This window comes from Mus caroli, chromosome 13 (assembly GCF_900094665.2).
Source record: "Mus caroli chromosome 13, CAROLI_EIJ_v1.1, whole genome shotgun sequence".
Classification (NCBI taxonomy): domain Eukaryota; kingdom Metazoa; phylum Chordata; class Mammalia; order Rodentia; family Muridae; genus Mus; species Mus caroli.
Window position 1 is genome coordinate 33,239,420 of NC_034582.1, and position 14,911 is coordinate 33,254,330.

Genomic DNA, 14,911 nt, shown 5'->3' on the forward strand with positions numbered 1-14,911 from the left:
AGGCCCATTGGACTTGCAAACTTTATATGCCCCAATATAGGGGAATGCCAGGGCCAAAAGAATGGGAATGGGAGGGTAGGGAAGTGGGGGGCGGTATGGGGGACTTTTGGGATAGCATTGGAAATGTAATTGAGGAAAATATGTAATAAAAAAAAACAGTGAAAAAAAATAAAAAAGGAAAAAAAAAAAAAGAAATATCAAAGTAATCCAGAGTCTACATAATTTCTTTGAAAAGGCTATAAATATTCCAGTATGAGGATATCTGAAGGAGGCCAGCCTGGGTTACAATAGAAAGACTGTCTCTTAAAATAAACAAACAAAGACAATAGATAAATATATTTACTTTTTAGATTCATCTATATAAGCGTGGTTGTACATGTCTTTAATCCTAGCACTCCTGAGATGGAAACATTGGGAATTTCTGTGTGTTAGAGGCTGGCCTGGTCTACATAAAGGATTCCAGGGAATCCAGGACTAGATAGATAGACCCTGTCTACAAACAAAGAAAAAGAGAACTGTATAGATAAACCCTGTCTTAAAGGGGGGACAGGGGGATGGTAATGGTAAGACCAAAGCCCAGCATCTAAACTTGATATAAATTGGTAGAAAGATATGTTTTCTCTTTACCAACATAATAGAATTATAGTGACCATTTCTAGTCACCCATCTTAAACTTTTCTGTACATTAAAAATACAGAGAAGAACGTTTAAAAGAGGTCAGTTCATTTAGGAATAAAATGGGTATGTATACATGCTGATTGGTTCCAGCAGGAACTGATGACATGCTTGTTATCAATCTATTAAAAAAGAAGTAAGTGTGTACTCTCTTCTGGGTGTGCACTCCTGCCTTTATGGTTTTTTCCAAAGAAAGGAGAGAAACCAAACATGCAGACACTTTACTAATTTGAAATGGTCTGCTGGCCAGTGGGGAGACTTCATGGATAGGCAGCATTCAGGCTTGAATTTTGTTTCTTTCCTTGGTGAGGCAGGTTAAGTCTGCTGGCTCCTCCTCCTGCTGCTGCTCCCCCTCATTGGATCTCACTAACCTTCTAAAAGACCCCACCCCCAAAGACCACTCATCAGCCTATGCTTGAGAATTAATGCGTTCGAGGGAACGCATCAGATCGTAACAGCATGAGGCATGTTTTGTCTTTTGCAGGGAGGTGCTGGGGATCAAAGTTCCGTATGTGCCGAACAAATTCCTTGCTCCCATATATTTTATCTTTTGGTTTAGGAATGAGGTCAATTTTGATGTGGCTTGAGTTATGAATTTCCTTTTGGCTGTTTGTTTCCTATCACCCAGTGTCTTCTAGATATGGCCTAATATTTATTGTTAGACTCTGAGCTCTTAGGAAATGAGAAATGGAGTGAGTCAAGTGGAGATCTGTGAAGAAATGGGGTGCAGTATAAGAGAAAATTTGTGTGAAATGGTAGCTGAGAAAGAGTAAAATACTGTAAGAATTCCTCAGCTGTTGAGCGTCTGTGAGACAGCAGGAGAGGATAGGTTGAAAACCCACATACAGTTTTATAAGAAAAAGGTGACTTACTTTGTCCTCCTTGTATTTCACGAGCATGATCTGAGATTACAGCAAATAAATGGTTCCACAGTTTCCTTTCTAAGCAAAGAGACTGAATCTGTTTCTTTTCCTTTTTGAGATACAAGTTTCTACGCATAGCCCGGCTTAGCACTGAACTCAGATTCTCTCACTTCTGTGTCTGGGGTCAGAGGGTCAAAGGCATGTGCCCTTCACTCCCTACCAACAGTACTGAGTCGCCTTCCTTGATGAATTAACTAATGCAGTGTCTCCTGTTTGTCTTCCAGCATAAAGGAGTGATATCCAGAGAAGAAAAGGGCTCAGCAGAGTCATTTCCTACTCCGTGTGGATGACAGCAGGAGCAAGGACTATCATTTGGGGCAGAAAATGGAGGTAATTTGCAGTGGAGACAGTTCTTTTATGAGGTATAGGTAACTTTTTTTTGGAAACCTGCTTTTTAATGTTGGTTTTAAATTTGGTTACAATTACAGCAGTGTTGGTACCTATAGAATCAGCACACACATCCTCTTCAAACTGCATCCAGTTAGAGGAAACCTGGAGTTTCCTATCAGCTAGTTCTTAAGTCTAGGACATTTAATTAGAAGAAAGCAAGTACAGGGTACGTGGGAGGTGCTGGCCAAACGGGAGCTCTGTTTCCTCTTGGAAAGGCTCAGGCCTTTCCGAACTCTGCTCCCAAAGATTAGGGAAAGCTTGGGCTCAGGAGATGGCACACTGGATAAACTGCCATGGAAATGCGAGGATCAAAGTCTGAATCCCCCACACCCACATTAAAAACCTAGGTGTGTATGGTACACCACACACACACACACACACACACACACCCCACCCCACCCCACCCACCCCATAACCCAGTGCTCAGGAGGCAGGGACAGGATACTTAGGTAGACCAGCCAAATCAGCAAGTTCTGGGTTCTGTGTGAGCACTTCCTCTGGGTTTTGTATGAGACACTTCCTTGTGCATAAAGAAGGCAACAATCAAGGAAACGACACAATAAGCACACACGGGCCCACCAACGTGCAAACACAAAACATGCCACACAGTACATGTGGGATAAACAAGAAAGGGGAAAGGAAGATGCTTCAGAAGGCTTGAATTGCACTGGTGCTAAGCACGGAACGGAAAAGCGTTCCATCAGTAGAAAAAAGCTTAAGCTGCTTTGGAACTGGGTGTGGTGGCTCACACCTGTAATCACAGTACTTGAGAGCCTGAAGCAGGAGGATTGGGGAGTTCTGGTCATTCATGGCTACATAGTGTGGCCAGCCTGGGCTACATTGCAAGCTCCTGTCTCAATAAACACCATGAACAAACTGAAGTAATAATTAATAATAATAATAATAATAATTTTGAGCTCTCTTCTGGGTTTGGGTTGAACTAGGACAAGGGTGTTGGGCACTTCTGTCTCTTTTACCGTGGTAGCTATGATTAGCACCACATGACTATGATAATCCTATACTTTCTCACAAGGACATCACTGACTTCTCTTTTTCAGTTCTATAGCAGAGACTTCTTAGAAGCATAAAACCCTGTCCCGATGACGTCGAATTCGCCCATTGGTTTAGAAGGCTCAGACCTGTCTTCCATCAACACCATGATGTCAGCAGTAATGAGCGTAGCGAGTGTCACAGAGAATGGTGGGAGCCCCCAGGGCATCAAGTCCCCCATGAAGCCTCCAGGACCAAATCGGATTGGCAGAAGGAACCAGGTAAGGGTCTGTGGCTTTGGTGGGAACAGCTTGGGAGAATGTAGAGTAGAAGTTCCCACACTGCCTAAAGGGAAACCCTGGACACATCCTGAACTAAAGGTATACCTAAAGGCTGTCGTCGTTTTTCAGGAGTGAATATTTTCATGATTTATATCTTTGCATGGAGGAGATCTTTTGTGCCATGGTATCTTTCAGGGAGTGCACCCTTATTCTTTGCCTGTGATTTGACTTCAGCAGAAGCTTATGTTTAATAGAGTGCACTTGGCTGCCTCTGCTATGATGCAGAAGAAAGCCCTTAACACAGCTGATTAATTTGTTTGTTTGTTTTCTTTCTAAGCTAACTCCTTGTGGAAATAAAGAAAAAAAAATCTTCAAATAAGTTCCTGTTTGTTCAGGGTTCAGCTTCCTATTTTGGCTTTTGGCTTCAAAGAATCCCAATTAAGATCCGTCGAATGGAAAAGGCTTGTGCTCGGTTGGTTCATAGCAGTGCAAAGCCCTGAGTTCAGTCTGCTTAATCCTCTTGAATTTTCAGTGGTCACAGGATCTGGAGAGATTGGAAAGAGTAATTGCATCAACAGAAATTGGGAGGAATGAATGTTGTGAGAAAAGCCCCTGTCTCCTAAACTGGGAACAAGGCATTGTCTTTTTCAGTTAATGAACAAACGGAGCACGTTTTTGACAAGTTGTTGCTGTCTTGACAGCAACATTTTTAACAAGATAGATAAGGGGGCAGAGGGCACATAATTCTCAGTTCATCTGTGAAATCATGTAGTGTACAGTGACTTCCCCATCAGTTTCTTGTTGGTATGATGTAGTCACACTACTCCTTGTTTGGAGACAAGGTGGTCTTCTCAGAGTATCTGGGAGCCGGCATGGACAGGACAAACCAGTGGGGCTTTGGTGAACTAATGGCTGTTCTTATGCAGACTTCTCTCTGAGAACATCTTTGATGACCTTTGGCAAACGCTCAGGTTTTTAGCTCAATGTGCCCTCTAGGAGGTGGAGTAGCAGCTCTATGTTCCCTGCAGCATGTAAGTGTGTGCATGCCTCCGTTCCTCACCTCAAGCCTGAGGCCTCGACAGAGCTCAGGAATGTTTTATAGGCTTGGAGCATTGATAACTCTCTCTCTCTTTCTCTCCCCCCCTGCCTTCGTGTGCCTCTCTTCCTGTGGGTGCCTGAGAAAATACTCAGCCTGAGCACAGAAGGAACACTAGCCCTGGGAAGAAAAGGTTTATTTCCACTCTCATATACCTGTCTGTCCATCTCTCCATCTGTCTCACTGTCTATCAACTCATTTAACAAGAGGCCTAGCTTCTATTTCCATTAGCTACTCTGCCAACTATGAAACGTGAGGTCATTCGTTGTCTTCCTCATCCTTCTCTGCTTTACCAAGAATGAATGGAACATGGGCAAGAACTTTTCCTTAAATAGCACAGCACGGCATAGCTGCCCCAAGTCCAGGTTCTGGTTCCTTCCCCGTATGGAGACAGTTTAGGGTCATTCCTTCTACCTCTGGATCTGGGGGTGAAGAAATGAGTGTACAGTGTAAGCAAGTGAGCCGCGTTCTACCTACCCCTTCCTCCCTCAGAGATCCAATAGAGTGCCTTTGTGTTTAGAAGGGAGACCTAGGCCAGAGGAGGCCTGCTAAATACAGCACCAAATTCAAGAAAACAAAACACAGTGCATAGACAGCTCAGGATGTGAAGAAGTGGCCTTCTTGCCTGACAACTGGACAGGGAGAGTAGAATGGAGGGCGCCTTGGGAAAGGTTGCATCCATGTGACCATAGCATTCCAGGAGAGATTAGCCACAGCCGGATGCTGACAAGGGTGCCAGATTGTTTCATTATGGACTGGTTAGTTATCACATTAGCTGCTAATTTTATCTCTCAGCTCAGGAAGTTTGTTTCTCTCACCAATGTGACTGTAATAACTGGGCTCAGAATCCTTTAGCGCAAGCCCTTTCCATCATCACAATGCTCTTTTGCTATTCTGTTCACCTTTAGAAATTAGTAAATCTGCTTCCACAGACCACCATGGTTTGTGGACTTACATTGCAGCGTACACGACAGCACTGCCAGCTCCAAGCTTGGCAGAGGTTAATGATCAACCCTAGAGTCAATATCAGTCAGCCCTGTGTGCCTCCACACAATGTGTGCCTGGTGTCTACTTCAAGGTGACCACAGGATGATTTTATTAAAATATGTCTCCTCAAGTGACTGGCCACTTGGATGTCTAGCTAGAGGTTATTTTGAGACAAGGTCTCACAGTTTTGCCAGACTAACATGAACCTTGAAGGCTCAAGCAATCCCCTGCCTCAGTCTTCTCAGGGACTAAAGCCAGTATCTGGCTGAGGTTTTTTTTTTTTTTTTGTTTGTTTTTTGTTTTTTGTTTTTTTTTTAAATGCACACTAATACAATGTACTGTTGAATCTTTTCCTTATTATAAAAAATCTACATAGTATTGTTAACCTGATGAATTGATAAAAATACCCCAGAGCTTGACTTTTCACTGGAAGTCTTGACCTGTGAGGCATCCTCTTATTGTGCCTCAGAGAGAACTAGAAGTGTACTAGAAGATAACTGGGTGAAGCCAGATTTTTTTTTTTTTTTAATGTCTCTGGGATCTTCAAATTCCTTAGACTCTAAGACAGAATGCTTGACTGGCCTAGTTCTCTGACCCACTTCCACAACCAGAAAGGCGCTTACACTGAGACTCGAGAGAGGGAAGGCAGCTTCAAACAAGACCTCACCACACATCCATCCATCTGGTTCATGGTGCCATTTGTTTTCACAGTCTTTCGGATAGCTTATTCTCATCACCTCTCATGAACGTCACAAGGGTATTGCTTTTCTGTGCCTCAGGGCCAGACTTATAACAGTATCGTGGTTTGGGTGTGGGCCTTTGAACAGCTAGTCTGAGGATTAAGCTGGTGTCAGTACTTCATTGTTCTCTGTTTGGAGCAAGTCCCTTGTCCCTCTGCACTCTAAAGTTTCCTTTTCCAGAAAATGGGATCCCTAATAAGTAGCCATCTCCTAGGGATTACAGAGGGGAAAAAAAACAAGCCTGATGTTGCTATAATTGACTGATCAACATGTGATCAACAATTAGTATTAGCAGTGGAGACCCAAAAACAGTCAAATGAGTTCAGATGAGAAGAATCTCCTCAGAGATACCCAGGACCAGAAAAGGATGTGGAGGTTGGCTAGAGCATCCAGCCTCTCTTCCTCCCTGGCCTCTGATTTCATTTAGCACTAACATCTCCCCTAAATGCTTTCTCTTGACTGGACTTGCCACAGTGTGAGCTCTGCATCCAGGTCTACATGAGTGCTCCATGGAAGTGCTCACGACCGTCTGGTTTAGCCATCAGTGTCTTCTGCGGAGATTTTAAGACAAACAGATCTCAAGAGTTCCCCCCAGTCCTGGCCTAGCATGTTGAGAGTCTAGAAGTTGGTATTGTACCGAGCTCCTGGGTGATCCTGCTGTTTTTGAAAGCCTGGTGACATAATATTCAGCCATCATAATTCCTGATGGCTTCCCAGGGATGAGTCCAGTGCATTTTAGGAACAGAGACAGGAACAGAGACTCATGTCAAAACTCGTGTCTGAGTTTTGTGTGAGTTAGGAGGTAATATTGGACATTCCTTGTGATTTCCCATGAATTACTTGGCAGCAGGAACTTTTAGCAAGTGTCAGTGAAAGAAGTTTGCCCTTTTTGTAGGAAGGTAAGAATATATTGCTTGAAGGAAGCTCGCCCTGTATGTTTTGAAGAAAAATAAAGCGAGCCACCTAACCAAACAGTGAGCTGGGTTTTTGTTTTGGTTTTTGGTTTTTTGTCACCTCGTGTAGAATCTTGAGTCTGGGCTGCCATGCTGACTGGCTTTGATGAGGTCAGAGCTCTTCTTGTTCTTTATTTATGGGCACTGCCAAAAAGATGCTAGCTTTATGGGCAGAGCCTTGTTAGTCCCCCTGAGAGTTACTGCGGGGGCACCAAGGAAGCCTTCCACTGGTGGGATTGACTTTCCTGTTGTATCTCTTTCCCTCTCTTATGTTTCTGAGGGTGCTTCAGACCTGTGATCTTAGCACATGGAAGGTCGTGGCAAGAAAATGGAGATAAGGAAAGCCTAGGCTACTGAAAGGGTTTCAGGCCAACCTGGGCTGCATGGGGCAGCAACAAACACATACGACAAAAGACAATGGTATAGAGCTGGGGTATAAGTGATAAACACCTACTGCCTCATCTGTGCAGAGCACCATGGCTCTGTTTCCTCTTCACCCACCAATGTAGTCTTAGCACAGTATAGCCAGTGTCAATTTTCCCACTTATAAACAAGGAAACTGAGGGCAGATTGGGGAGTGACCTGCACAAACACCTGGGCAGGCTCCAGTGTCATGACTGCAGCTGCTTAGACCCAGCTCTAAGACATGGGCTCATGACAGGAGTGGAAGACACCAGTTCAGTGTGATGGGCAAATCATCCCGTTTTATCCTTGTTTTAGGAAACGAAAGAGGAGAAGTCTTCCTACAACTGTCCCCTATGTGAAAAGATTTGCACCACCCAGCACCAGCTGACCATGCACATCCGTCAGGTTTGCCCCTACTTTTGTATTGTTTTTCACTAACAGGATGCTTTTATTTTAATTAAATTGAATTGTCTAGCAAATTATAAGCTATGTTTAAAATTTAGTGTTTTAGCAATCTTGGGTAATTATGAAGTAATTTTTGTATCTTCTAAGACAGAATGTCCAGGTAACTTATCACTTATATTGATATAATGCTTTTTATTGTTTGTAACAGTATTGACTAAACCTCATAATGAAAGACTATAGTATGGCTCTATATATGTATGTGTGTGGAGGAAGAGGAACAGTCGTGGGGACCTTTACACATAATCTCACACCATGATGACTCTGAGTTCTGTCTGTAGCTTCTGTCCCAGAAGCTACATTGCAGGCATCTGCCACCACACCTGACTTTCCCGCCTTGCCATGTAGTCAGTTGGCTGAAGCCCAAAGTCCTCGTGTCCATTCCTGCCCTTTATTTAAATGGTACCAGTGTACTTCCTGCAGCCGAGGAGCTCCTGGACTTGGGATTGTTTTTCCCTTATCATAGGATGTATCCTTGTCCTCTTATGGCATTGCTGGTTTATGACAGACTGCTGGTGACAGAGAGAACAGTGGGGAATGATGATGCATTAAAGTCCTAAGAAGCTGCTAAATAGTAACGACACCTAGTCACTGAGGAAACTTGGATGTGGATAGAGATTTTCCTTGTCATTTTCAGAAGCAGGAACTACCTCATTCAGGTTTTTGTTCTCTAACAACCAGCTTAAGTCTTCAAACTGGAGGAGGGACTGTGGCCTCCCAGTGTGTGAACACACTATTTGTTTCTCATATTGGCTGTATAGTTAAGACTCCTCCTGTCCAGAGGAGTTCATAATATATGTTAGTTTAACCCATGGACCTGCAAGCTAGTTTTGAGTTTTGCATCAGAGTGGAAAATAATAGAACAAAAAAAGTCATATGCCCATCTTCTAATGCCTTTGGCTCTTTCGAAGACACTGAAAAAGAAACCTGGAGGGTGGGGGTCGGGGGTTGGGAGATGGAGAGACTTCACTGTTTTTTTCTCACAGATCTCCAGATCTGTATTTCCAATGCCATCTTCTCAGTGACCTTTGTACCGATTGCTTCCTGCAGCACAACACAGACACTGGAGGAGCTGACCATTCATGCAGCATCTGTGGGAAGTCGCTGAGCTCGGCCAGCTCCCTGGATCGTCACATGCTGGTGCACTCTGGCGAGAGGCCTTACAAGTGTACAGTGTGTGGTCAGTCTTTCACCACCAATGGGAACATGCACAGGTGGGCGTTGTTCCTTGCTTGGGCGGCTGACTGCACCATTGAGCCATTAGTAGACCTGCCTAAAAGCTCAGAGGGTTCCTGTTGGGTGTTTGTTTGTTTTTTTCTATTTCCCATAGAGAAAAATCTGAGATGATTGTATTCACTTACTCGCACCATCTCAGGGTATCAGAGGCATTGCCTAGGCTAAACCTTTGGCCCTGGAGTTCTTTGGGTGGAACAACCTCATTTCTTTCCCCTGTGCCACTAGGAGCTTCCCTTTGTTAGAGAGGTAGAGGTGGGCAGCTCATTACAACAAAGCACCCTTAGGACAAGGCAGCATCACGGATACAGCTTTTCAGTTTAAACATGTCCTCATAGGCCTACCAGATCTGCCACAGATTTTTCTTTGCGGAGTGGGGAATTCTGGAGCCCTTGATAGTTAAGTGGCCTGGTTCTGAAGCTTCAGAAAGAAGATAAAGCAGGGTGTAAGAACATCTAATAAGTGACAGGAGGTGACTTCCAGGAATGATGTGCACTCAGGAGTGAGACAGGAAATAGAGGCAGGTTTACGCCAAGAAGAGAAGCCATGGGATATGTGTTATGGGGGTAGCATGTGTTTCAGTCAGAGCAGAAACAGCTTTTAAATGTTCTCTTGCTCTTTCAAACAAAAACGTCTTAAGAACATTTTGGGGATGGAGAAGAGACTCAGATTGTCACATTCTCATGGTCAGTGACACAGCAGAATCCAAGTCTCCTCTGGTGTTTGTAAATTTCTGAATCCAGTCCACTTAGTCGGTTTAGGATGAGGATGGGAAAGTATGAATTTAGCAAATAGTTCCCAGCCCATGGTAAGCACTCGGTAAATAGTACCTGCTGTTATTGGGTGTCTGGGTAAGGCTGCAGTCATTTACCACTGGCGAATCTCTGTCTAAGCTTCCACAAGTGAGGCATGCTTCATGAAAGGCCTCCGTATATTATCATTTGATTTATTTTATTTTATGTGTGGAGGTATTTTCTTGTGTAGTACAGATCTCAGTAGTATAAGGTGTCCTGCTATACGTCCACCTCTGCTGCCATTGGGTATCAAAGCAGGAAGTGGACCCTTGCATGTGGTTAATGTACCTACACCACTTTGCATTGTCATTTTACATTAACACATTATTTGACACTGTAGCTTTTTGCTGTTTACCACCGTTGGCCAGTTGACATCACTGACTTCTGTTTCGACCCGTTCCTGCCTCCTCCGTCTGGCTCTCATTTGCTGTTCACCGGCTCCACTCTGAGATGACTTCCTCATCTTCTCCTGCTGAGTAGAGCTCTCTCACTCGCTCTGTGCAGGCAGCTTGACATTGGCATATGGCTGTTTTGGCCTCAACTCTGATGGCTGGTGTTCTCCATTGTACATCACTGATCCTGACCCCAGTTGTTTCTGATTTGGAAATTTCTCATTTTGAGATCATGTCTCTGATTAAATCTTATCCGACATAGTTGCTATTTTTGAGAAGGGCGGTGTCTAGCAGTGTAGCAGTGAAACACAGTGCCCCGTGTGTCGCTGTGTTTGATGTCTTTCCATCTACTCAAAGATTCTTTTCTGCATTGTTTTAAGACAGGGTCTCAATATGTAGCCCTCGCTGGTCTGGAACTCTAAACCAGGTTTGCCTCAGACTCGTACAATATACCTGCTTTTGGGCTCCGCTGAGTCAGTTTCGGTCTATTTCTACTTTCTGGTTGTTTCTCTTCATAGCTAGGAATGAAACCCTAGGGACTCCGTCCATCGCTGAGCCCCAGGCCAGCACTGTCACTCCCACCTTAACAACTGATCCTGTTTCCTGCACCCTTTCTAGGCTTCCTTCTTCACCCTCAGAGTTATTTAGTAGATTCCTTAAGATGTTCTGCTCCCAAGATTATGGGATTTACTGTAGAGATGGCTCCGTTCTTCTTTCCATTCTAGGTGTCACTAATTTCCTGGGTTATCTCTTGAGGTGCACCAGGAGTATAATTCTAAATGGAAGTAAAGTGTGTAGACATTATTGTCTTGTTTCTGATCATAGGAAGAAAGCATTCACCTTGAAGCCCTACCCCTGCTGCTTGTTGTGGGTCTGATATCTTAAATGAAATTTACCAGCTGAAGGAAGTTCCTAACTATTCCACATCTGTTGGATGGTTTTTATCAGGGACGTTAGATTTTGTTAATGATCTCTGTGCTTGTTTTCTGTCGTTGTTTTCTGTCATTCAATCCTGTCCTGTGCTATAGGTCGAAGGATTTCTAATGGTGACAGGCTTGGTTGACTGGTATTTTGATAAATGGTTAGGGCTGTGATCATAATAGATGCCAGTGTGTAGTTTTCTTATGCTGTGTGCTTTTCATGTCAGAATTACTATCAGAAAATGAACCATGGAACATTCTTTTCTCTTTTGGAAAACACTCTGACAAGTTGAGTTGATTTTTGTTGCTGCTGATGGTGGTGGGTACTTTGTTTGGTTGACTGGTTGGTTTGGTTTGGTTTGGGTTTTTTTTTATAAGTTCATTAGTGACCACACCTGAGTTTTTCCTTTTTTTTTTTTTGCAGTTTTCTTCAGATTAGCAGCCAACCTCTTAGATTCCTATTGGCTACATTCTTGAAGAATTCTGACCATTTCATCTCACTAGTCAAAGTATTTGCCACACAGGCTTCCCTTTTAATGATTTTAACCTGTGAGGTCCAAAATTTTGATAACTACACTGTTTTATTTTTTGTTATTGTTTGTGCATTTATTTGTTACTTCATGTGTTGGTGAGTGTGTGTACGGCATGAGTTTTATGTGTACCATGTTTGTGGAGGCCAGAAGGAGTTTGGATCCCCGTGTCATTGTAGTCACAGGCCCCCGTGAGCCAGTGTATAGATGCTGAGAACTGGACCTGGAGTCCTGCAAGGGCAGCAAGCGCTCTGAACCCAGAGCCATCTCTCTAGCCCTAATTATGGGATTTACTGTAGAGATGGCTTTGCTCTAGTTCTACTGACGTTTTCCTCTTTATTTTTTTTTCTATTTCCACAGTTTTGGCCTAAGCATCATTTCACCCTTCCTCTCGCTCTAGGCTCTCTTCTTCCTTTTTCAGGTGTTGTCAAGTATACGATTAGATTGTGGACCTGAAGATATTTTGAATACAGGCAGTAATAACTGCATTTCCATACTTTAGGGCTAGGGGAGTGAAGAGAGGATTCTTGCTGTCTAGAACTGTGTAGGGCAGGCTGGTCTTGAACTCACAGAGCTTTGACTGTCTCTGCCTAGGATTAAAGGTGTGTGCCACCATGTCAGGTGGATACATAAGTTTTGTATACTATATTTTTTTGCCATTTACCTCCATGTATTTTCTAATTTATCTCATGATTTCTTCTTTAATGTATTGGTTATTTAGGAATATGCTGTTCTAGCCTACAAATATGTCTTCCCAGATTTCTCCCAATTACTGATTTAAGGTCATAATGCTACATTTATTTTGTCTTTTCTGCCAAAACTTGTAAATGCTGGGTTAAAAGAATATTTGACTTTTGCTAATCAATCACAAAGTCATTACTACCTTCATTTGTTGGCAGAGCTGTATTTTTGGGAAAAAATGTCAAAATATTCACAAAAATGTGTCAGAGTGGAGCTAGATGTATTTGCATGGGTGGATCCATTCCAGGATCTGAGACTTTGGTGTGAGCTGGGACCTCTCGTAAGCACAGATCTGAGCCACACTGAGCAGGAGCCACAACTGCCCTGGGATGTGTGAGGGAATTAGAACAGGGGTGATACTGAGGTTCTGATAAACATGGTTAGAGGAAAGCAGTCAACTGAGAAGCTGGTATTTGAGACCAGAGTGCTGCCCTGCATTTCTCTTGGAATGATTGTCTGTATTTCAGTTGCTGTTGTCATTACATGGACTTAGCAGGCTGTTCCGTGTTTCTCCGAGGAAGAGAGGGAAGGATACAGTGTCACTGAGAACACTGCCTTCCCCTCCTGCTCTGAAGGCTGTGTGTGTGATGTGCCTCCATGAATACATTGGCCTTGCAGGTGAACTCTGACCTCCCGGCGGTTGCCTGTGAGAGGAGTCTAGGCTCCATTCCAGGATTTTTTTATTTTTTTTTTTTGCACCTGGGGTGGGGGTATGGGGTTGACAGATCTCAACACAAACTCTAAGGATCAAGAGTTCAGGGTATTCTTAGCAGATATTGAGGTGCCTTTAATGGAATACTCCTCTCTTTTCTTTGGTCACTAGCTATTTTGGAATGTGTTGGTTAACCTTGTTTTTAAGGCTGCTCAGTCCCTTATCTGTATGATTGTTACATTAGTAAAATAAACACAGTGAGCTAGCATACTAAATACTAAACTGTTATGGGTAGTCACATTGACAGTTGCTTCGCAGCAACCATAGAGCCTGTATTTCTTAGACTTTGATTACACTGAGTAAATTGACATGGTTTGTTTTGTGTATGGATGTGTGTGGGTCAGTTACTCATTGACTATCCAGTATGCTGTCCAGGACTCTAGGGCTCATGCCATCTTCCTGGCACCTCCCAGGTACTAATATTACGTATGCATAACAGGACGCCCAACATAGTATGCTATCTTAAAACTAAAAGTAGATAGAGTAAAGAAATTATGAGAAAGCTTAGGGAAAAGAGGGTTTTTGTTTTGTTTTTTTTTTGTTTGTTTGGTTGGTTGGTTTTTTTGAGACAGGGTTTCTGTGTATAGCCCTGGCTGTCCCGGAACTCACTCTGTAGACCAGGCTGGCCTCCAACTCAGAAATCCACCTGCCTCTGCCTCCCGAGTGCTGGGATTAAAGGCGTGTACCACCACGCCGGCGGGAAAAGAGTTTTTGAATAAAGTATTATCATATGTTGTTCCTATCCTATCCTATAAGTGCTCATGCTGTTGAAGTTGGAGAATGTGTGTGTGTAGTGCTATATTCTTACGGATTTTTACATAAGCTGGTGGAGGCCCGAGATTGTCAGGTACCTTCTTCAGGCCCTGACTTGCTCTTTACCTTACTTTTTGGCACAGGTCTCCATGAACCTGGAGCTCACCGATCCAACTAGGCTATCTGGCCCAGCCAGTGAGCTTCAGGGACCTGCCTCTCTCTTCCTCCTCAGTACTGGACCTGCCAGTGTGCCCTGCCAGACTCGGCTCTGTCTGTGGATGCTGGGGATCCAAGCTCAGGTCCTGCTCTTGTCCAGCAAGCAGTTATCAGCTAGATCTTCTCCCCAGGTCCCTAGAACTACCCTATTCCAAACCTATAGCTTGGTTTGTGAGGAGAATAAGAGTCTCCTGTCAAATACGGAAAATAATTTACAGAACCCTCACTATGGCTCCAGCTTCTGACTTTCCCAAATGCTTTATCAGATGCGTGTCATCCTTGCGCAGGGGCCATGCTAATCTTCTCTGTATCGTTCCAATTTTAGTATATGTGCTGCCGAAGCGAGCACATCAGATGCTCTCATGTTGAAAATTTGGATTAAACAGTGCATGCCTTCCAAATCAAACTTGGGAAACCAAGCCAGAACACACCCTCCAGGTGAGGCCAATGTAGGGGAAAGGGCACCAAGCTCTGGCACTTGCAAAAGTTGTTCCAGAAGCCTTCAGTGGCAGAGCCGTGAAGGAATGAGGTGACTTTTTAGTGGAGTATTTCTCTCTTCTTTGGCCACGAGCTGTTTTCTGAAGGTGTTGGTTATCCCAGTTTCAAAGGCTGTTCACTCAGTCCCTTCTCTGTATGATTGATAGTGAAATAAACACAGTGAGCTAGCATACTAAACTCTTATGGGGTAGTCTCTTGAAAGAGGGGATGGGGGCAGACC

The 14,911-nt window shown here is 43.7% G+C and overlaps 1 protein-coding gene and 1 non-coding gene across 10 annotated transcripts in view; one reads left to right on the forward strand and one right to left on the reverse strand.

Moving 5' to 3' along the window:
- Window positions 1–14,911, forward strand: part of Rreb1 (ras responsive element binding protein 1) — a 177,610-nt gene that overhangs the window by 115,337 nt on the left and 47,362 nt on the right. For all 9 annotated transcript variants that reach the window (XM_029468436.1, XM_029468435.1, XM_021179960.1 and 6 more), the window contains exons 3-6: window positions 1,823–1,928; window positions 3,047–3,259; window positions 7,756–7,845; window positions 8,953–9,116. In XM_029468436.1, coding sequence (XP_029324296.1) covers window positions 3,089–3,259; window positions 7,756–7,845; window positions 8,953–9,116 — 425 coding nt within the window. In that variant the 5' untranslated portion in view covers window positions 1,823–1,928; window positions 3,047–3,088. The remainder of the gene's footprint in view (window positions 1–1,822; window positions 1,929–3,046; window positions 3,260–7,755; window positions 7,846–8,952; window positions 9,117–14,911) is intronic.
- On the reverse strand, window positions 14,436–14,542 carry LOC115029185. Its single transcript, XR_003834739.1, has one exon. It is a non-coding gene; the product is annotated as a U6 spliceosomal RNA (small nuclear RNA).